This window comes from Lottia gigantea, assembly GCF_000327385.1.
Source record: "Lottia gigantea unplaced genomic scaffold LOTGIsca_51, whole genome shotgun sequence".
NCBI classification, from domain to species: domain Eukaryota; kingdom Metazoa; phylum Mollusca; class Gastropoda; family Lottiidae; genus Lottia; species Lottia gigantea.
The window spans coordinates 994,847-1,016,980 of NW_008709752.1; the positions used below are offsets into that span (position 1 = coordinate 994,847).

The following is a 22,134-nucleotide window of genomic DNA, read 5'->3' on the forward strand; positions in this document are numbered from 1 at the left end:
TATTCCATCTAATATTTTAATAATTTTACCACAGGATTTCACTATTTCTTGAATATCAACTGATGTTAAAACGTCGTGACAGAAACCATTTCTGAACCTGATTTTACTCCCAGTTTCCTTCTTACCTATTCTATTCGTAAAAGTTATTTTATCTTTAGCTGGTATGGGTTAAAAGAACATGTTGGTAGGATATTTAAACCAGACTTTTAAAATAGCAGTTCTAGGTCTGAATTTCTGCTCATTAAAGAGCTTGACAAATTTTTCATTTTCCTCTAGTCGAAAAGGTCTGGCACTTTCCGCTTTAGGATATTCACCTTCTGTCATGGCGGAAGCGTACAACCCATTAGCGTCAAATGCCATCAGTTTAGAATAGTCCAGCTCTTTGAGTTTAGCATGAACTTCCGTTTCATCTTTTGGGTTAACACTGTATTCTTTGAATAAATTTATTATTCCTTCAGTGTCACTTTCATTGTATTTTTTTAATATGGGGCAGATCTCATTCATTTCATTTCCGTTTCAAATGATTTTCGATTTGCCGAAACTCTTCCTCCTTTAATACTTTGTCTGATAAAATATCTTATAAAAGGATGAGTGTGTGAGTAAATTTTTTCTATGTTTTCTTTTTCGGTGTGTTTCGGAACGAGAATTGTCCTTTCATAATATGGTTCTTCAACCATTTCTTTATCGTAATGATATTAATAATACCAACCCTTTAAAGATAAAGAAGGAGCCGTTAGATTATTGGAAACGTTTTGGAAGACAGTTTTTTTCATTGCTTGATTGTTATAAACAAGCTCCGAGACATAACGTATCTCTTTCAGCGTAAGTTTCCCATTCGTGTCTTAAAGGTTCCCAATTATCTTTGGTGTATTTTGCAATATTAATATCAGTGATCTTTCTCAAATTCATCGGTAGATTAGACGAATTTCCCCAGGCCGCCAAACTAGTGCTTTGATGTTTAAATGAACAGGTGAAAGATATATTTTGTAAATAGTTAGAGTTACTCATTATTTCTTTCTGTCTTTTCCATTTTTTCTGCAATCTTTCTTCTGTATATGGATTAGATAAAGGAAGAGATAGAATTTTATTATCTATTACTAGTGGACATTGCATTAGTTTTTTAACGCTTTGAAGTGCAATCCAGTTGTCAAAACCTAAATATTTCAACATTTGATCTATACAATCTGAACCTACAAATATTTCTACTATATTAGTCATGAGCATGTTGTAAAATTCTTTTGAAATGGGATCTGACGGCTTAAAATCTAGAGTCTCACTAAAATCACTTAAATAATTATTATTATCATCTAAGGTTTTTCTTAGTTTTTCCAAATTGACTTAAGTACAATAATGAATGGCTTTATTCGTTTCTTTTTCGCAATAGGTTTCGCAATCCCATGCGAATAAACAGTTATCGGATATGGTCAAAAAACGTTTAGTTTTAACTGTGTGAAACTCGTCAGCGCGTCATCATCTTCGCAGGTTCTCCACGTGTTTTCATTGTAATTATCTTCTATTTCTTTAATGCCCAAAGCTTTGTTATTTCTTCTTATCAAACAGAAATGTTCTTTGTGTAAATAAAATACCCAATCAAATTCCTCTAATACTTTCTTTGGTTGAAAATGACTGTCTTTAGGGTTATAGATTTGAAAATTAGTATTAAATTTCTTATTGAATTGAGAGATTCTAGCAGTTGTCATAACTCCTTTTCTGTTTGATTTTTGAAAACTGTTGATGAAATCTTGAAATTCCTTTGTTAAATCTGTGTTCGTGATGTAATTTACACACTTTATAAAACAATAACAATCGGTTGGTATGTAACAATTTTCTCGTATGTATTCATTTATCTTTTTAAGTAGGTTAACACCACTTCCCTTTTTTGATCTTTCTACTATTCTAAAATTATTTTTGCGGAAAATAATCTCTCCTGTAAAATACCAATCAGAGGAATTAGATGTATAATGCATTTTTGTATAAATAACTTGAAAAGTTTGAGCATTGAATCCAGATAATCTCATGTCTTGTTTGTATTTTCCTTTTTGATTTTTTTGACCATTTATTTCAATTTGGCCTTTAATTTTAAAATCCTTAAATAGAATAGTTATTCTCTTGATTAATTCTGAAAAAAGCTTATTTGAGGTTGATATTTTAATTTCATTCTCCTCTTTTTCAAAAACTCCAGCTACATCATCAATTATATATTCAAATTCTTCTTTATCTTTTTCACTAAATTTGGTTGAAAATATATTAGGTATTGAATTGAATATCAATAAAAAATATGTTTTAGATAATGGTTCGTTTAAATTTCCAATTTTATCCAATCTTTTTTTAAGTATCTATTTTTAACTAGGAATTTTTATTGATGATTTTTCATTGAATTTTTCTAATTCTTCAACTGATATGTTCTTGTCTTCTCTCGAAAAAAATGAATAATTTATTAAGATATGCATTTAAAATTTCCTTTTATAATGAGCTTTGATGTAAAACCTAAAGTGATCAATCCACAAGAACACCACTACCCTTTTTTATTTCTTTGAAATTGTTTTTACGGATAATCATTTTTCCTGTGAAATACCAATCAGAAGTATCAGCATCCAGAAGAAATTGACAAAAGTCATGGTATTAAAACCTACAAATTTTATGTCTTGTATGTATTTTCCATCTTGAGTTATCTCTCCATCTAATTCAATTTGTCCTTTAAATGTTATAAATTCATCAGAGATAAGGTCAATAACATTGGAAAAACGTTCATTTGATATGAATGTTTCATCGTCTGAAATTCAATTTTATCCATTCTTTTTTTAAGTATCTATTTTTAACTAGGAATTTTTAACTTTTATTGATGATATTTCTACATCAAATTTATCCAAAATTTCATTGAATTTTTCTAATTCCTCAACTGTTATGTTCTTGTCTTCTCTCGATCTTTCGAAAAATATAAACAATTTATTAAGATATGTATTTAAAATTTCTGTTTTCCTTTTATAATGAGCTTTCTGTTTTGATGTAAAACCTAAAGTAATCAAACCACAAGATGAAGTTTGAACGGCAGTGAACGCGGCTAATACAGTTGGGACAATTATTGGAAGCATTAATCCACCGGTTACGGCTGTTGCCACCGTTATTCCTCCTGTTAAAACTGTGCTTAATGTTTTGAAAACAGAATCGATTCTACTCCATATTTTTCTGCATTAATTTGTTGTTTTTTAATTGTTTTAGTTTTTCTTTTAGTTCGTTTTGTTTTTCTATCATGTATTTTTGTCTACTTTCGAGTTCCATTTTTAGGTAATTGAATTAAGTGAACTTCTGACAAAGCAAAAGATGGAAAGTGTTTAATATTAGGATCCCAAACTCCATCAGTCAGTTTAACTGGACTTTCCGTTTCCAATATCATATCAATATCACTCAATATAAATTCATCTTCTTCTTTATCTGCTATGATTAACATTCTAAATCTATCTATATATTTTCCACTCGTTTTAATTTCATATAAGTGATCACTCTTGGTGTTTTCATCGTTAATTTCTAATTCTTTAGTTTCTACATTTTTTGTATCATTGATAAACTGAAGAACTTTACGAGCGTTAAATTTTTCATGAGATATATGAGATTCTTGTCTGAAGAATATTGAATCAATTTTTACCTGAAAAGGAAAAGTTATTTCAATTGAAAGTTTTCCTCGGAAAACAAATTCTATTGGTTGATAAGGTAAATGATCATCATTATCAAAAATAAAATAGGGGTGAATAGGATAATTTGGAACAGAATATACTCTTATATTTGCTGTAAATCCATATTTTTTATATTCATACTCTTTTGATCTATCAATATTATCAGTAATGAAAGCATCATCACGAATCAAATCTCCAAATGGAAGATTTTTTTTTTTTTTTTTGGAATGATTCTTTTTTGAGAAACTTTTTTCTAATGCGACTATATTATTGTCTTGTTTCAAAATAGGTTATTAATAGTGGTTATCTGTTGTTGAATAACACTATCATCAATGTTCTGTATTTGTTGATGAATATAGGTTTTGATTTCGCTATCATCTATGTTTTGTATTTGTTGTTGAATATAGGTTTTGATTTCGCTATCATCTATGTTTTGTATTTGTTTTTTAATATTTGTTAGTTCTTTTTGTAATTCACTGTTAAGTTTAGTTTCCAGAGCATTTAATTTCTGTTGAAACGTATCTTCATTTTCATCTGGAATGTTATCTATCAATTGTTGAATGTCTAATTTTTGTTTTGCAATCTTATCCTCTAATTTAGATATTAATGAAATTAAATTTCGTAACTCAGTTTTGTTCGCTACGTTGACCAATTCTTTTTGAATAAAACTTATAATTCTTTGTACCTCTTGTTGTAGTTTAGTATCATTAACAAAATTTTTATTATTTAGTTGACGTTTGAAGAATCTTTTCACATTACTTATTTTATCTTCTAAATGGTTTTTATTTACTTCAATTGAATTTATTTGTTCCCGTAAATATTTCTTGTGAACGGCGTCATTATCGTTTTCCGGAGACTTTAAATTAGTTATGCTAAAATTGTTCATATCTAAATCACCTTGAAGAGTGTCTCCGATTTGATCCACAAAGTAAGGTTTATCCACGCTGTACTGTTAGGTTTTTTAGTTTCTAAACCTAATCCAAACTTATTCGCCATTTTTATTGAGTTAAATTTATTACAATTTCTTCGAATTGTTTTCCTAAACTCAACTGATATAAAACCCAAAGTGAAAGCTGACCACAAAACTTTTCTCCCGGTAATTGAATTTGAAATGTTGAACATTTGATTGGTTTATTAGTCAATTGGATTATCTTTTCAGTGGGTTCTAATCCGTAAGAATCGAAGAAATAAAAGTCTTCGTACAAAGCAGAATGATGAACTCCTTTTTGATCGGAAGTATGTATATTTGTTATAGCGTAAAATTTACCTTTCTTATATTTCAGATCATTTATTTCATCTCTCATACAATAATAAAACGGTGATATATTTAACTCATTCGCCCATCTCATAAGTTGAAAGTTTGTGGTTGTATCGGTTCCATATTTATCGAGAAATTCATTCATTTTTAAAAGTCGGTTTTTTTTAAATATATACGTAGTTTGTGTTTGAAAAAAATTGTATTACATTCTGATAAAACACATTCAATAATATTTTGAATATAAATTAAAATTTAAGAAAGCGAAAATGCTTGTCTACATCTCTTAATCTTCTATCGAATTCATTCATTTTTAAAAGTCGGTTTTTTGAAGTTCGTTTTGATAAAACCTTCCTATGATTTGTTCTTTGTCTTGATCGATTAATTCATATGTCGGAGGTGATGTGGTATTTACTTTATCAACGATGAATATTTCGTTCGTCCAGTATCCAACGTAACCTTTTTCGAATTTGCTTTTATATTTGAAAATACGAACTCGATCTCCGACTTTAAATTTGGGTTTGATATTTAAATTCTTTATTTCATTTTCGTAGTTATGTTGCGCGTTAATTGACTTTATAATATTTGGATTACTCGAGGCTTGTGTTGGTGTGACACCTATAGATGAATGCATTTTGTTATTGTATTCATCTACAACCTCTGGTAATATTTTAAGCCATTTTTGAGATTTCAATTCCGTGAACTTTTTGAATAATTTATTTTTTAGAGTCCTGTTAAATCTTTCTATTACCACAGCTTTACCTTCGTTATGCGTGCTGTAAATTTCAAACCCAAGTGATTTCATATTTTTGTTATAAAATTCACTTCCTTTATCTACCCACAGTTTTTCTGGATGTCGGTTAGATTATTTCATAATCGTTTCAAATGGGTGTTTGACTGATAATCCCGTTTTGTTTTTCAAAGGAATAACCCATACATATCTCGTACATAAATCTTTAACTGTTAAGCAATATTTAAATCCTCTTTCGACTGGCATATGAATTAAATCGGCTGACCATATTTCATCTTTTTCAAACACTTTTACTTTTAAAAAGTTTTTAGTTTTTCTAAATTCTTTGTGAATTTCATCCTCTAATCCCATGCCCAATTTCATCTTTGCTTTTAACAGTTTAATGATTTATGCTCTTTCAATTCTCTCTTTGAAAGTTGGATTTGGAATATTTTCAAGTTCGATTATCATTTGTCTGTCTGCTTCGTGTCTGAAGTTTATGTCTTTGTTTCTGTATAAAATATCATGTTTAAGCGCAGCGGCGTCAACTCTATTGACTGGTTCTTCCCCTGGTTTGGGTTTATCGTTTTCGTCTAATCGTAGATCTAACCTGGAACCTGGACCGGTGTAATTATGACCGGGAAGATGTTTTTCTCCGGGATATTTCGCCCATGGAAATCCAGGAAGAGAACCCAATTATTTTTGTATATCTCCTGAACCGAAATAAGTTTTTGGAGCGTGAACGACAATCATTTTTATCCTATAACTTTAAAACCTTTTCCTTTCCTTTCTTCTAATCTCCTGTTTCGAAGTTCTCTTATTAGTTCTAATTCTTTCAACTCGTTAGATTGTTTCACTGTGTCGCTTATACTCTTTCCCGCTTCCGCGATTCGAGCCGATGGCTTTCGCTCCGGTTGAAATGAGTGATTTGTTTTTTGAAACAAAACTAGCTACTTTTGGAATTATTGTTTTACCTAGAAAAAATAATGAAGAAAAGAAACCGTCGCCCGAATAATCTTCGAATCTGTGTTGCTCGTAATTAAACTCATCCTATTTTTAAATGAAAAAAAAAAAGAGTTATCTCCCTTTTTTCTAGAAGTTTCTAGACTAAAAATAACATTACTTAAAACGAGGCTATTAAAAACCGGATGTTAAGCGAAACAAGGATGTTATTTTATATAAGGGTATTTTTAATATGCTTTTTTTGATGGAATGTAGGAAATTGATTGAAGGTGTTTTTTTTTTTGGTGTATGAAATGTAGGGAATTTAGGATGTTTTATGACATGTAGGGTGTTTTGCTGTAAGAATTTATGAAATGTAGGGAATTTAGGTCTTGTTTTTTGGGAGTTCATATATTGGTTGGATTTTTCCCATGAAATGAAATGGAATTTGGAAAAATCCGACCAATCTATGAGCTCATATACTACTATTATCACCCCCGAGAGGTTCAATTCATGCACTTCGTCAGGAAAACCAACAACCAGAAGTAAAATCTCAGTTAGACGATGAAAAATATGTTCTATTATATTTGCAAGGGCATGACTTAAGTTTGCCAAGGCTTTACAAGTTTCAAAATATATACAGATGTATTAAATCTTAACTAGTAGCAATTATGAAAAACATAGATAGCTTGTTAAGCAAGACAAAATACGCCCACCGACACAAATTACATCAATTATAATATTACAAGATTTCACAACTCAATTACCTTTAACCTTGCTAAAGGGAAGGTCAAGAAGGCCAAAATCGCATAATATCAATCGGACATCAAACAAACTAAAAATAAATAACCAACGTCATAAACTATGACCCTCCAAAAGTTAAGGTCAATAAAGGTCAAAATCGAAAATTGAAAATATTGAAATTCTAAAACCCGTTCTTTTTTTTTAACTATAAAGCTGAAACAACTGAGCTGTTAACACAAACTAGCCAAAAGGATGTGGTATTTGTGTGCAAAGTACCTTTTTGAACAAACGTATCCCAAAATTTAAACAATTAGTAATTCAACCCGGATGTGCCACGCCCACCTCAACTTTTTTGTAATAGATGAATTCATATTCAAAATGTCTAGTTGTGTTCCAAATTTCTAGATTCTACATCAAATAGGTCATAAGATATACATACACCAAACTCAAAGAGACACATATGTTTAAAAAAAAAACCTCTCAAATTTGAAAAAATCACAAAATTCAATTTTGCTTTAAAAAAACGATTGTTATATATCAATGTAAAGTGCATGAGAAGCACATTAGGAAACAAAAAAATTAACCCTCTAGGTTAATTAGGTCACGTGCTAGAGCAGTCCAAAGTTGAGAAATTTTCATCGTTTAGAAGATTCCAATACCGGTAGTAGACGCCAGTCATCACAAATGAAAGTATCAGCAGATAGCCAAGGTCAGTGACCTTTGATCTTGTAAAGGAGAAGGTCTCAAATGGTCAAGATCAAGAGATATAAGTCATCAAAATTTCAAATTGCACATGGCTATAAAACCAGAAGTTGACATAGGACAGCTAATATAAAAGTATAAATAGATAGCCAATGCCAATGACGTTTGATCCTACAAAGGTCAAGGTCAATAAAGGTCAAGGTAAAAAATTGAAAATTTTGAATTTCCAAAACCTGTTCCTTTTTTGGAACTATGAAGCTGGAACATCTGACCTTCTAATACAAGGTGGCTCAAAACATGAGGTAATTGTTTGCAAAGTTCCATTTTGAACAAATGTATTCTTTGAGAGTTATGCCTCTGGCCAAAAAATGTCAATAATGAGTAATTTAACCCGGATGTGCACGCCCACCTCATTTATTTGACATAAATTAATTGATATTTAAAATGTTATCTTGCGTACCAAATTTCAAACTTCTACATCATAAAGGTCGAAAGATATAGGTCAACAAAGGTCAAAATCGAAAAATGAAAATAACCAAATGTTAAAACCCGTTCCTTTTTTTGGAACTATTACTTGTGTGCAAAGTTCTTTTTGAACAAATGTATTATATGCGAGTTATGCCCCTTCCCCAAAATGTAAATAATTAGTAATTCAACCCGGATGTGCCATGCCCACCTGTATTTTTTTGTTATAGGTGAATTCATATTCAAATTGTATATTTGTGTTTCAAATTACATGGTTCTGCATCAAATAAGTCATAACATATACATAACACCAAGCTCAAAGAGACAGAAATATTGTAAAAAAAACAATCGAATTTGAAAAAATCAAGAATTTCAATTTTGCTTTAAAAAAAGATTGTTATATATCTCTGGAGAAAGTATGAAAAGCACATTAAGAATCCGAAAAAATTAACTTTCTAATTTTTAATTAGGTCACGTACTAGAGCAGTCTAAAGTGGCGGATTTGGCTGTTTTCGGACATCCATAAAACCGGAAGTAGATGTCGGAGGACAAATATGAAAATAGCCAAAATATTACTTCTGGTCCGGATTTTATTTTCTTCGTTTTTTTGTCATAACTCTGCCTACCGATCAGCATAAATTTCGTTGGCCTATTTAAATTACACCGGAAGTTATTCAACCGGAAGTTGATTTGAAATTCAGTCGTTTTCCTGTCTTAAAGCGGAAATGGCGTACAAAATTGACTGTATCATATTATTTACATTAGTGAAGTCTCTTTTCATTTAAGATTTCAGATCAATCGATGCAAAAACAAAAAGTTGCAAAAAAATTGAAAAATTTGATCGGATTTTCGGATTTCGTAATTTTTCAAAAGCTATCAGGTCAGAAATTACACGTCGATTGTAAAAATGAAAACCCGAAGAAAATCGATGCAAAAATGCGCCTTCTAGAGCCGATTTTCGACTTTTTGCACATGTTAAACTGTGGCAGTTCCGGTTTTGTAAAAATGTTCCAATATATATTTAAGGAACACGTTGCCACTACGTAAGGTCTAGAGAAGTTGAATGGTTGCTGCAACTACTGCGAACTAGGCTCAGGAGGGTGTGTAAATTTCGAAAAAAAAGAAAAAAAAAGAAAGGACACTTCGATACTGGTAAAGTGTTGGTGGAAGGAAGTTGGGTAAATTGTTAATATACTCGTAAAGCATTGGTGTTGGGCGGTTGAGTAAATTGGAAATATGCCGGTAACGCGTTGATTCGGGGCTGTTGAGTAAATTGTAAATGTACTGATAAAGCATTGGTGGTGGGAAGTTGACTAAATTGTGATTATGCTGGTAAAGTTGGTGGAGGGCGGTTGATTAGCAGGGAAAGGTGGTTTTCTTATTAGAATTATGGGATCAGTTTTGGTGTCAGTTTTGTGATCATATATTGTTTGATAATTGACGCCACATAGGCTATTCATTCATACGACGTCACATAGGCTATTCATTCATACGACGTCACATAGGCTATTCATTCATACGACGTCACATAGGCTATTCATTCATACGACGTCACATAGGCTATTCGTTCACAATGACGTTGCCATCTTATAAATTGATGACGTAATTTGCATTATAAACCTCGTTTCGAGATTATTTTTTGTTAAAACACAGTTATAATACGTTACGTTTTCATTGCGGTTTTTTGTTTGATGGCAAAACGTTGAACAAATACGTCCAAGTTAACTTTCTGGTTTTTTTTTTTTATCAATTTTTCCTACTTTGGGTTGTTTGATTCATACGAATACATTGTAGGATAATACATGTCTATTACAATCCAGTATCAGACCAATAATTTTGTTACCAACGACGCTTTACTGCAGACTTTTTATGATTTTCAACGAACTCAATTGTATCAAATTGTCTATTCCAGTGTAATTAAATTTAAAAATGTTATGAAAAGCTATGATATCTGGTTTCATCCTCAGCTAAGTATAAGCAGAAAGATATTTAAAAACAGTTCTTAAGTAGGCCTACAGATAAGAATACTTAGTATTTTGTTGAACCATTTGAACCATTTCGCATAACGCAGCTCTGAAAGCCATAACCTTATTTTTCGTTATGTAAAATCAAAATATCGAAATACTCATCATATGATCGACAATGCAAGAGCAGCTGACTGGTGCACTTACTCTTATTCACTCAGGAAAATGAAAAGGTGTATTTCAAAAAAGCGACCGGTACTATTTTCTAAGGGGGGTGGGGGAAGGGGCTACGGGCCTAGGTTTGACAGGTGTGACAGGTGTGATAAGGACCCAGCTGTCCATGAGTTTAGTAGCACGTGTAGAATGATGTAATAATTTCAACTCGCCACGGTCCAGCGACCACCAGCTGGTCTGAGGTACACCACTGGCCAGCTCTAGATCATTTAGACCAAATCCAGGGTCATCTCCATCCCGGCTCATTCAACTCACCATGGTCCAGCGACTACCAGTTGGTCTGAGGAAAGAAATGAACAACCCATACCAGGTATAACAGGTGTGACAGGGAGCATGAGTTTAGTAGCACGTGTAGAATGATGTAATAATCTCAATCTTCTATGAAATAGAAATAAGGAATATGATAAACTAAGTACCAACGCAAAACGAAACCTGAAATCCAAATCAACATTTTCATTTTGGTGTCGCATTGGTTGCAGGAAAAAGAAAAGGTGTATTTTAAAAAAGCGACCAGTACATTTTTGCCCCTCCTCCTTGGCTACGGGGCTGTATAGACGAAAGCCTGTTCCCCAATCATTTTCATATTTATATGAATAAAAAAATTGTTTAGAAAAAAAAAATCATTGGCAACTCACAAATCACAGCTGTACAATATATTTAAATAAAGATGAAAAGATAAATAAAGACCTGTCTAATGAGTTGACATTAATTGTATAAATACTGACTCATTTCATCATTGCTTCATACAATAATTTGTATACAGTAATCATGCTTTCAATTCGAGTATTGGGTGTGTTCGCCGTTATTGTGGTCGCATTAGTTTTAGTAGAGTCTGACGTTGAACATTGTGAAGACGATGTGAACGGTAAGTATGGCGGTGTTAACTAGAAGTTGGTTTGAATGTGAACGGTAAGTATAGCCTTGCGGTGTAAATTAGATGCCAGCTCGAATGTGAACGGTTAGTATAGCCTTACAGCGTAAATAAGATGTTAGTGTTAGATGGTGATGAGAACATAGTCTCATGAAAGCACTGGCCTAGGTCACAATGTTAGTCTGAATATGAACGGTAAGTATAGCGTTACTGTGTAAATGAGATGTTAGTCTGCATGTGAACGGTAAAAATATAGCGTTACTGTGTAAATGAGATGTTAGTCTGCATGTGAACGGTAAAAATATAGCGTTACTGTGTAAATGAGATGTTAGTCTGCATGTGAACGGTTACTGTGTAAATGAGATGTTAGTCTGCATGTGAACGGTAAAAATATAGCGTTACTGTGTAAATGAGATGTTAGTCCGAAGGTGAACAGTAAGAATAGCCTTACGTTGAAAATTAGATGTTAGTCTGAATGCAGAGATTCGGCTTTAGTTTGAGTTGACGAAAGACTGTAGTAGTGAGCCCGAGTCCGTTTAATAAAATAATGTAGGTAGATGGACTCCAAAACGTCGAATGCTCAAATCAGTTATCGCCTAAGTGCGCTGTCCTATCTTTCTATCTAAATAAAACCCGTGGAAAACAAATATCTAATAACGAAACAATCGAAGCTGAAAATGACGTGATAAAGATACACTTAGTCAAAATAATAATTATGTCGCAGCTCACAGTATTTACCTATTTATTCATTGGTTGCTTTGTTTCTTTTTCTATCTATGTTTACTGTATTTCCCAGTCCCCATGTGATGTTGGGTCGTTCTCATACCTACATTATAAGCTGATTATATATTTATTCATTTTAGTTTGTGATGGTGAACTTCCAGCCAATGCGGTGTGTTCAGGAGAGAATAATAAAACTAAGCAATGTCAGTGTAAAAAGGGATATGAAATGAGTCTGGACATCGATTGTAAATCGAGAGGCTCGGTATTTTCCTGTCAGGGTAATGGTTCTATCTCCTATAGAAATTATTGCTGGAGTGGACAAAGGACGACATTTTTATTTTATTTTTTTATGAGTCTGGTCAACTTATCTACAGAAAACCTGGAAATCTTAAAGAGTTACACAAGACTCAAAGTTCAAAAAAGGCCTCATTAGTGTAGTGGCAATTTATTTCGGGCCACGCTCAATGCTGTTTACAGCCCTAGTCATGTATCTGCTGTTTTCTTCAGATATAGATGAATGTGCAACCAATAATGGATTGTGTGAAGATAAGTGTCAAAATGAACCTGGTAGTTATAACTGTTCGTGTCCAGAGGGGTCTGAATTACAGGAAAATGGTTTGAATTGTGGACCAGGTATAGTAATTATACATTATATGTTATATAGGGATATTACATAACTCAAGCGTGATATTTGTCCAAATTATCAAAATTTCTCACTTGCAGTAAACTATAGGGTAGAACATGCAAAACTTGGTATATTGCATTCCTCTTTTATGTTAAAATGTATTAGCAACAAAAATGTCGTAAATTATACCTTACAATATTTCTAAAGTATAATTATATCTATGTGTCTACTTGATCAAACTAAATTTGTTTAATATCGATTAAAATCGGAGAGTACTAGATGTTAACCTAGTTTCGACCTAATTTTGGTGTTTGGCTTTATAATGGCTCGATATTTACAGCTTTCGAGTTGAGCTCGAAGCTGTATTGTTTTCGGTAATTGCAGGGCGTTTGTTCGTTGGAAATTGATCTGTGACTAACAGGTCTAGTATTATTTGAAACTTTCGAATACGTAGGAGACATATTTTTATCTACAATATAGGCGGTTTTGTTTTACTTAAATCCATAGAGTATTTTTCTAACAATTTCCAAAAAGCATAACGAGCTTTTTTTATAAATAGTTTTGGCATTAAAAAATTAGCGGCTGGATTTATTTATTTAAAACTTTCAGATACATATTTTGGTGTATCTTTTTCACAAATTTGCGGAATGCTCCTTTCAGGGAACTCTGCCAAACGAGCATTATCTATTAGTATTGATGTGTAAACTTATGAAATGATATTTGTTGCCTTTCATATTATTTAGCCTTATGTTTCAGGCTACAATTCGTCATCTATACACTGGATCAACTGTTAACTTATTATAACTTATTTAAATATATATGTATATATCCCAGTGACGATCCTAAACTGATATCTTCACATTTTGTCAGGTCCCTGTATGTTCGAGAAGGTCACAGCAACTGGTTTAGCAAAAGGTTTCAACAGAATCTATATTAGCATTGAGAATGAAACAGAGTGTGAGAAGAAATGTAACACAACCGCTGAATGTACAGATTGGTTGCATTTAGGTGGATCCTGTCGAAATTACGGTCTTCCAATTATTCAAATCGAATATTTTCCTAACAAAGATTTGGATAAGTGCAAGAAACTTTGTGCGGAGAATAAAAAATGTGTAACTTTCTATTATAGTGCGATTTGTACTCTGTTTGACACGAAACAAACGGAATTTGATGATGATGATGAGTCAAGTGACATTTTCCACAAGATTGATATGAATTGTATTTAAATTTGGAAATAAATAGTTCATATTATTAAAACGAAATAGTAATTTATTTTGTTGTTACATGTTTTAATTGAGATAGGCGTCATAGGAAATTTCAATTTCAACATAATAAATATCTTGTCAATATATAGCAGAGTCTAAAAAAGGACGAGTCGTCATTTCAATTGTTGACCAACATGGGTTTAAGCATGTTCCTTTAGCAACCGTTGCTCTCACAATGCCATATTCTTGTTAATAATTTCGATTGGTCGAGAATATTATTTAATTTCATTTTAATTATTGATTGAACTATTTTCCTTCAAACTAAATTTTGCAAAAAATGTTTGAATAACCAGACACGAAAATTTGAAGTATTAAATTTACTTTCTTTTAAATCTCAAAGTTCATGGTTGAGTTGTTGTCAAATTGCCAAACAGCTTTTGATAGTCTTCAGAGCAAGAATGAAAATATCGTATAATATTCACATTCATTCCAAATGACTTGCGAATCAATGACTTGACGAAGCAAGTACGACTACGCAAATGAGTTATGCCCCCTCTCATTTCGTCGTTACTGGGGAAAATCATACCTGAAAGCTTTGAAAATTAATTTATAATGGAAGGAAGCGTTAGAATTTTTTTTATAAATATTAAGGGCACGTGTACCTTTCTGTAAAGTTTCACAACCAATACAAGCGGTTGGTGCGAATCTGCAAAAGTTTCCTATGATTCAATGAAGGCCGCCATTTTCAATCACCATCCAAATATTACGAGATTCCTGATTGGATATATCAAATGGTGACGTATAGTCAGCAAAGGGAGGTTGTTAGTCTCTTATGACGAGAATAAGGGATTGTTCACACAGCGGTTATATGTGAATAATCATTGTACCGTTTTATCAATTTTTTATCAGACGTCTATGTTTCCTGCAATTCCACTAAAACTAAAAGTTTGATGACGTCACTAGAGCCTTATGTGATATAAGCATATTTTGGAACCACGTCGACTTCACTTCATACAAAAATGCCACGATTCCCCCATTAAGTAAACTGCTTTGCATTTTAAAGAGTCGAAAGGTCGCCCCTTTTTGTCCGTTGACCCGGTCCAAGATGACACTTAGTCTCAATAGACTTATATGCACTGTTTTCATGAAAAAACAAAAACAAATTTCCAATCAAGCCAAACTTGTTGCAAATAATCCTTGAGTTGTTCTCTTTGACAATTGTTAATACAAGGGGGTATTAGAACAAGGGGGTATTAGAAAGAAAAGGGTTGAAAACCCCTGCCCTACACCATTTATATCACGTCTGCGGTTCCACCATTTATTTCAAACTGCATGAAATTTCGATGTTTTCCCAGTGCCTTTTCGGAAAGTCAGAACTTTTAATAAAATCCACATAATAAAACATACATAAAATGAAACAAATAATATAAAAAAAATCTCTTTTTTTCATACTCAAATATTGTCTTGGGCGTAAATCGACTTAATGCCTTAATTGAAAAGAGACTGTCGCTTCCTTACGTAAACTTTTGACTTGACAATCTTGTGTAATCAGATTTCTCATGTTTCAAAATGATTGATACTAGCAGTGAAATGAGGTTTCGTGTTAAACTTTTATCTTCAGCAATAACCAGTGATGGGTGGTATTCGTGGGCAATCACAGAACTTAGAATCGATTAACTTTTGGCATAGTAGTCAGGAATAATATCACAGTCGACATTTTCAGTATAAGAAACACATTTTCCAATCCAGGGGTTGTAGGTTTCATCGGCTTTACATGGTCTTCTCACATGTTCATTTACATTGTTACATTAATAGTAGTAGGTACAGTCCCCTTTCAACATATATACGACCCACGTCTTATTGCTCTGGTGCAGGTTACAGCGACCACTCTGGGTTATATCTACTCCCAAGAGAGCTGCTGCTACGACGAAGGTCAACACTGTACAAATCTTAAACCTGAATTAAAATTTCAAATCAATGCAAGTGGTTTATGTAGGTATTTTTAATGGGTGTTAGGTCTCTAATAAAGACGAGTTGCAATGTAATGTTGAAATGAAATAATCAGTGTTTGATTAGAAATCTTGCAATATTGGAATCAGATCTTCTTAACGACTTTAGTTTTATTGTTGATACAAAACAAAGAATGAATGAAACAAACTGAAAATTACTCTCATGATCAGTTGTAGCTTTCAGTAGATTACAAAGGTTTCAATGCTATCCACAGCAACAGAAAATCTCTCTGAAATTTTTTTTACACACAATGGATATATATGCAGTGCATCAACATAAACATTCGTCGTATTCCTTAAAGCTGACTTGCAGCTTAGTGAATTAATCTGACTAGTTGTTCAGTGAATAAAGTTGACAAGTTGTTCAGTGAATTAGGCTGCCTAGTTGCTCAGTGCTAAATGAATTAAGCTGTCTAGTTGCTCTGTAAATTAAGCTGACTAGTTGTTTAGTGACTAAAGATGACTAGTTGCTCAGTGAATTAACTCGCTCAGTGTGAGTAACGCTTACTAGTTGGTCAGTGAGTAAAGCTGATTAGAAACGCTACAAGTTAAGCTAACTAGTATCAAAGCACCAAAATGAATTTCAAGTTTGCCTTTATCAATAGGGAACACAACATAATAACATGCTAAATATAGTGCTCTATATAGAGTGAATTCAATAATTGTCGAGAAGTGGGGGAGAAGAATATTAAAATCTATAAGTAGAATTTTAACTGAAATATGGGATTAAAATTTGAGTCTGATGATAATTCAAACTTCTTCGATTACATTTAACTTGCTAGAATGTGACTGACATAAAATCACAAATATAAGAGATAATGGGGTACGATGCAATACGATTGGTATTGAGAATGCTACCGAATGCATCAAGTTGAGTTGACAATGTGTTTCGTATGAGTGAACATAGCCCACGACAGTGTTTATTAGTTGATCTCAAATCCAACTAAGTAAACAGATCAATAGACGCTGGGGCCCGAAATGACCAGAGAAAGAGAATGTCGGCTATTAACCTCAAGATATGGATAAGTAATTTTCTGTCAACTTTAAACCATCCAACATTGATGTATCGCATTCCGTTTTGAATCATTTTAAAAAATAAAATATTGAAAATGTACTATATGGGAGGCAACCAGTATTATTATATTTCTTATTTTTTCTAAAATTGTACAGTTTAAGAATTCATTAAATTGGTGATAATCGGTCGATTTCTGGCAATAATTTAATTCTATTGATGCCAAATAGAAAATCTCTTTATATGACTGGTGGATGGCAATACATATTATTGTATTTGTGTGAAAAGTCATGGGAACTAGAGCAATTGTAACGGGGTTCTTTCTTTGGAAGAGGATATATTAATAGACTAGCTTTATATATACAAGTTTATTTACAGACGTCATTTGATAACTTCATAATTCTGTTTGTAGAAACTCTTTAACCGTTCAAGTGAACAAAACTCCTAAGTCCTAGAAGTTTCCTTATTATAAAATATTAAATTTCCTATCTTTCCTGTTTGACTCAAACTGAACAACTGTGTGACACTGAGGTAACAAAATGAACATAAATGACAACTAATGAACACTAATGACTAAGACAAAATTCAATTAAAAACAACTCAGTACATATAAACAAACACAAGGACATACACCAACTGAGCAACATACACCAACTGAGCAACATACACCATACAACATATATAGACCAACTATATACACTATTACACTATCCCCCCCTCCAAAAAAGTGGCGTCCCGACACTTTAAACCAAGTACAACCGATTAAACTTTACCAACTTCCCGTAGAGTGAACTTGCAAGAGGTCTATTGAAATAATGGCTGGGGATGAGAAGTGAACACAAGGTAGGGTATATGATTTGAAATATAAATTGTTATTTATGTAAATATAATATGTACATACGAAGTTAAACAAAAACCACCCAATCACTATTTTTCATCCAATCTGGTTTCTTTCGATTTCTTTTTTTAGGAACTGGAAACGAAGGTTGAGGCTGAAGCGTGTTTTCCGAAGAAATGTCGTTATACTTACCTGAAGATGCTGGAGTCTCATCTATGGTTTGTGTGAAGTCTTGAGAGTCTGGAGGGGAAAAATTAGAAACAGTAGAAGAAGATCTGGGTTTAGGAATAGGTTTACCACTACTGCTAATTGGAAGTAAAAGATTTCTATGTAATGTACGTTGTGAATCTGTTCCTTGTTTTTGGACAATATAAACAGGAATACTAGTATCAGGTTTATCAACAACTGTGTAGGGAACATCTTCCCACTTATCTGCCAATTTCTGTTTCCCCCTTATGCTGACATTCCTTACCAATACCAGATCACCTACCGTTAGTGCTGATCCTCGTTGACTTACATCATATAACATCTTCTGTTTATGTTGTGCCAGACTGATATTATTTTGTACAATGTTGTAAGCTGATGATAACCTTGATTTCAAACGTTGTGCAAATAAAGTATGTGAAATGGTTGAATTATCTGATGAAATTCCAAACAATATGTCCACCAATAATTTAGGATGACGACCAAACATCAAGAAATAGGGACTGAAATTTGTTGTTTCATGTCGAGTCGAATTATATGCATATAGAAGCAACGAAACATGGTCTTTCCAATTGACTTTCTGTTCTGAAGTCAACGTACCCAACATATTTAGAAGTGTGCGGTTGAATCGCTCAGTTAAACCATTCCCCATTGGATGATATGGAGTGGTACGTGATTTTTTAATGTTCAGAATAGCACAAACCTCCTTGATAATTGAACCTTCGAAATTTCTTCCTTGATCTGAATGCAACCGCAAAGGAATGCCATAAGGAAGAATAAAGTTGTTAAGTAATGCTCTGGCTGTAGTCTTAGCAGATTGGTTTTTGGTGGGCACAGCAACAGCAAATTTAGTGAAGTGATCAGTAATCACCAATATATTTTCGATGCCACCCTTAGAGGCTTCAAGAGACAAGAAGTCCATACAAACGAGCTCCAATGGCTCAGACGATTGTATACTAACTAAAGGTGCACGTTCTGGAAGATTCGGGGATTTACGTCGTATACACCTATCACAAAATTTAACTTTGTTCTCAACAGATTTCGTCATACCTGGCCAGAAAAACCGTGATTTTAACAACCCCAAAGTTCTTTCCCTTCCCATATGCCCAACTCTGTCATGAACATAAAATAAAACATCATCCCTAAAATGTTCTGGGACTAACATCTGTAAAACTGGTTCAGATCCATCAACTGATTGAACTTTACGATGTAAAATTCCATTCTGAATAACCAGAGAATCAAAATTACGTAGAATGGCTTTCGATTCCTTATCTAAAGAACTTAAGAACTTTTTATCTGGACAAATACCACTCTTTACCAAATCAATGACATTACGAATATGGGCATAATCAAGCTGCGATTCGCCAATCTTCGAACTCTCTATAAACGAAGAAGATAGACTTTGTGATGTTGGAGTTGCTGCAAGATAAGAATCGACAACCTCAACTGACATACAAAGAGTTTCAATTTTACCAACATCCATATTATGATAATTTGCTACAGCTGAAACCACTGCTGAATCAACACACACAGGAGATCTGGATAATGTATCAGCGACGACATTATTCACACCGGGAAGGTATTCAATTGAAAAATTGTACGCTGACAACTCAGCCAACCACCTGTGCCCTGTGGCGTCTAATTTCGCTGTGGAAAGAACATATGTCAACGGGTTATTGTCCGTCTTTACCAAGAATTTATTCCCATACAGATATTCATGAAACTTCTTAGTAACAGCCCACTTAAGAGCTAAGAATTCTAGTTTATTTGCTGGATATTGTTGCTCCGATTTAGATAACGAACGACTTGCATAGGCTATCACTCTGCGCTTGCCATTCTGGGTTTGATATAACACTGCTCCAAGTCCCGAACAAGATGCATCCGTGTGCAATTCAAATGGCTGGGAAAAATCAGCAAATCCTAGAACTGGGGCTGATGTAAGACATTGGATTAGGTCAGTAAAGGCCTGCTGCTGCTCTGCTCCCCAAACAAATTCACCTGAATTTAAAGAAGATTTGCGTTTTCCACGCTTACGTTTCCCCGGATTATCACCAGAAAGGAGGCAAGTTAGTGGTCGTGCAATAGACACATATCCATCCACAAACCTACGGAAATATCCACAGAAACCTAAAAAACTTCTTACCTCATCAACATTTCGAGGAACTGGCCATTTTAACAATGCCGAAATCTTCTCCGGGTCTGTGTGCACTCCGTCTTCTGAAATCACATGTCCCAAATACTTTATCGAAGATTGCAGAAAAGAACATTTGGAAGGCTTTAACTTTAAATTATGTTGACGAAGACGCTGAAAGACAGATTCCAAACGTGAGAGGTGTTCAGAAAAGGTTTTACTAAATACAATGACATCATCTAAATAAATTAAACAACTTACGAGATTTAAATCCCCCATACAACGCTCCATCAAACGCTGGAACGTTGCCGGCGCATTCGTTAATCCGAAAGGCATCGAGTTGAATTCGTAAAATCCAAGCGAACCTGTCGTAAATGCTGTTTTGTACTTGTCCTTCTCAGCAACTTCACATTGCCAGTACCCACTTTTCAGATCCAAACAACTGAAAAATCTACCTCTATGTAAAGAATCTAATGTTTCTTCAATTCGGGGCAGGGAATAAGCATCTTTGATTGTTTTAGAATTAAGCTTCCTATAATCTATGCAGAATCGTAAAGAGTTATCTTTTTTTCTTACCAACACAACCCCAGAAGAAAATGGCGAAGATGAAGGACGAATCACACCCGCAGCTAACATGTCCTTGAGATGTTGCTTCACCTCCTGATACATGGACGGGGGTATCCTACGATGCCGTTCCTTAAAAGCAACATTATCTGTTAAGTTGATCTCATGCTGAATAAGATCAGTTTTTCCCAACTCTAAATCTGTTTCTGCAAAAATATCCTTATACTTGCAAAGGAGCTCCCTTAATCTGAATCGTTCTTCTTCAGTAAATGCATTATCTAAAGATTCAAGGTTGAACTTGACAACAAAATCGTGAGCATCAGAAACAATCGGATCAACTATCTGAACTTGCTGTAAATTGCAACAAACAGATTTCCCTGGGATAGTGACCGTTTTGTTAGACGAATTTTGAACCCTCACCTTAAAGCGTTTGGTTGGCTGTGATGAAAAACGACTTTGAACAATACCTGGTAAGACATGTAAAGAACTTGGTGTCGAAATATCGTTGGAAACGAAAAAATGACAACCAGGAACAGGACTTGAAACATTTGCTGAACATGATATGAAAGTAGTAGAATTCGGATATACCCTTACAGATTTATTGGTTTTAACTGGAAAAACTTTAAAACTTTCGCCCTTCTGTGTGTTAAGGAAAGAAATAGCAGATTTCCATGAACTATCGAGACCTTGGATATCTTCACTTGGGATTCTATCCAAAATATTGGTTCCAATCACAATAGGCACCTCTCTATTAACTCTAGAAGATGGAATAACCAGAAATAATGCTGAAATGTATAAACTAGAGAAAGGTATGTGGAAAGGAACTTCAATATAACCACTGTACAGTAAACTATGACCACCTGCCAGGCGTATGTCTAAAATATCACCCAGAGGATATAAGGGGTACTCTGAAAGGTACGAATTGTAATAAAAAGTATCAGCAGTTGACACCATTGACCCAGTGTCCAACAAAGCAAAAGTACTTTTATCTGCGATGTCCACTCGCGTAACATTTGCCTTACCCACTAAACCATCTAGTCTTATCTTGGGACTCGAACGTTGCAAATTAGGACCTACTGTCTGTCCCCCGGAGAAGGCCCTTGGTGGTTAAAAGGACAATTTATTCGCTTATGTCCTGGTTGCTGACACTGCCAACACGTAAAAGCTGTGTTAGACCTGAACTGCCCATTAATAGGTACAGTTGATGATAATGCAGTGGGGGGTTGTAACAGATTAGATGATGCA

At 33.6% G+C, this 22,134-nt stretch overlaps 2 protein-coding genes across 2 annotated transcripts; one reads left to right on the forward strand and one right to left on the reverse strand.

Annotated features, from left to right (window-relative positions):
- Positions 1–3,262: 3,262 nt before the first annotated feature.
- Positions 3,263–4,557, reverse strand: LOTGIDRAFT_165411 (hypothetical protein; the record flags this gene model as incomplete). The annotated part of the gene is made up of 2 exons (XM_009062427.1): positions 3,263–3,643; positions 3,994–4,557. The coding sequence occupies 2 exons, from the start codon at positions 4,555–4,557 to the stop codon at positions 3,263–3,265; spliced, it is 945 nt and encodes a 314-aa protein (XP_009060675.1).
- Positions 4,558–11,474: 6,917 nt separating this feature from the next.
- LOTGIDRAFT_234476 (hypothetical protein) lies at positions 11,475–14,179 on the forward strand (the record flags this gene model as incomplete). The annotated part of the gene is made up of 4 exons (XM_009062428.1): positions 11,475–11,572; positions 12,442–12,579; positions 12,809–12,934; positions 13,797–14,179. Coding segments are annotated over 4 exons (718 nt in total), but the record flags the coding sequence as incomplete, so codon positions are not given.
- Between the last annotated feature and the right edge of the window lie 7,955 nt (positions 14,180–22,134).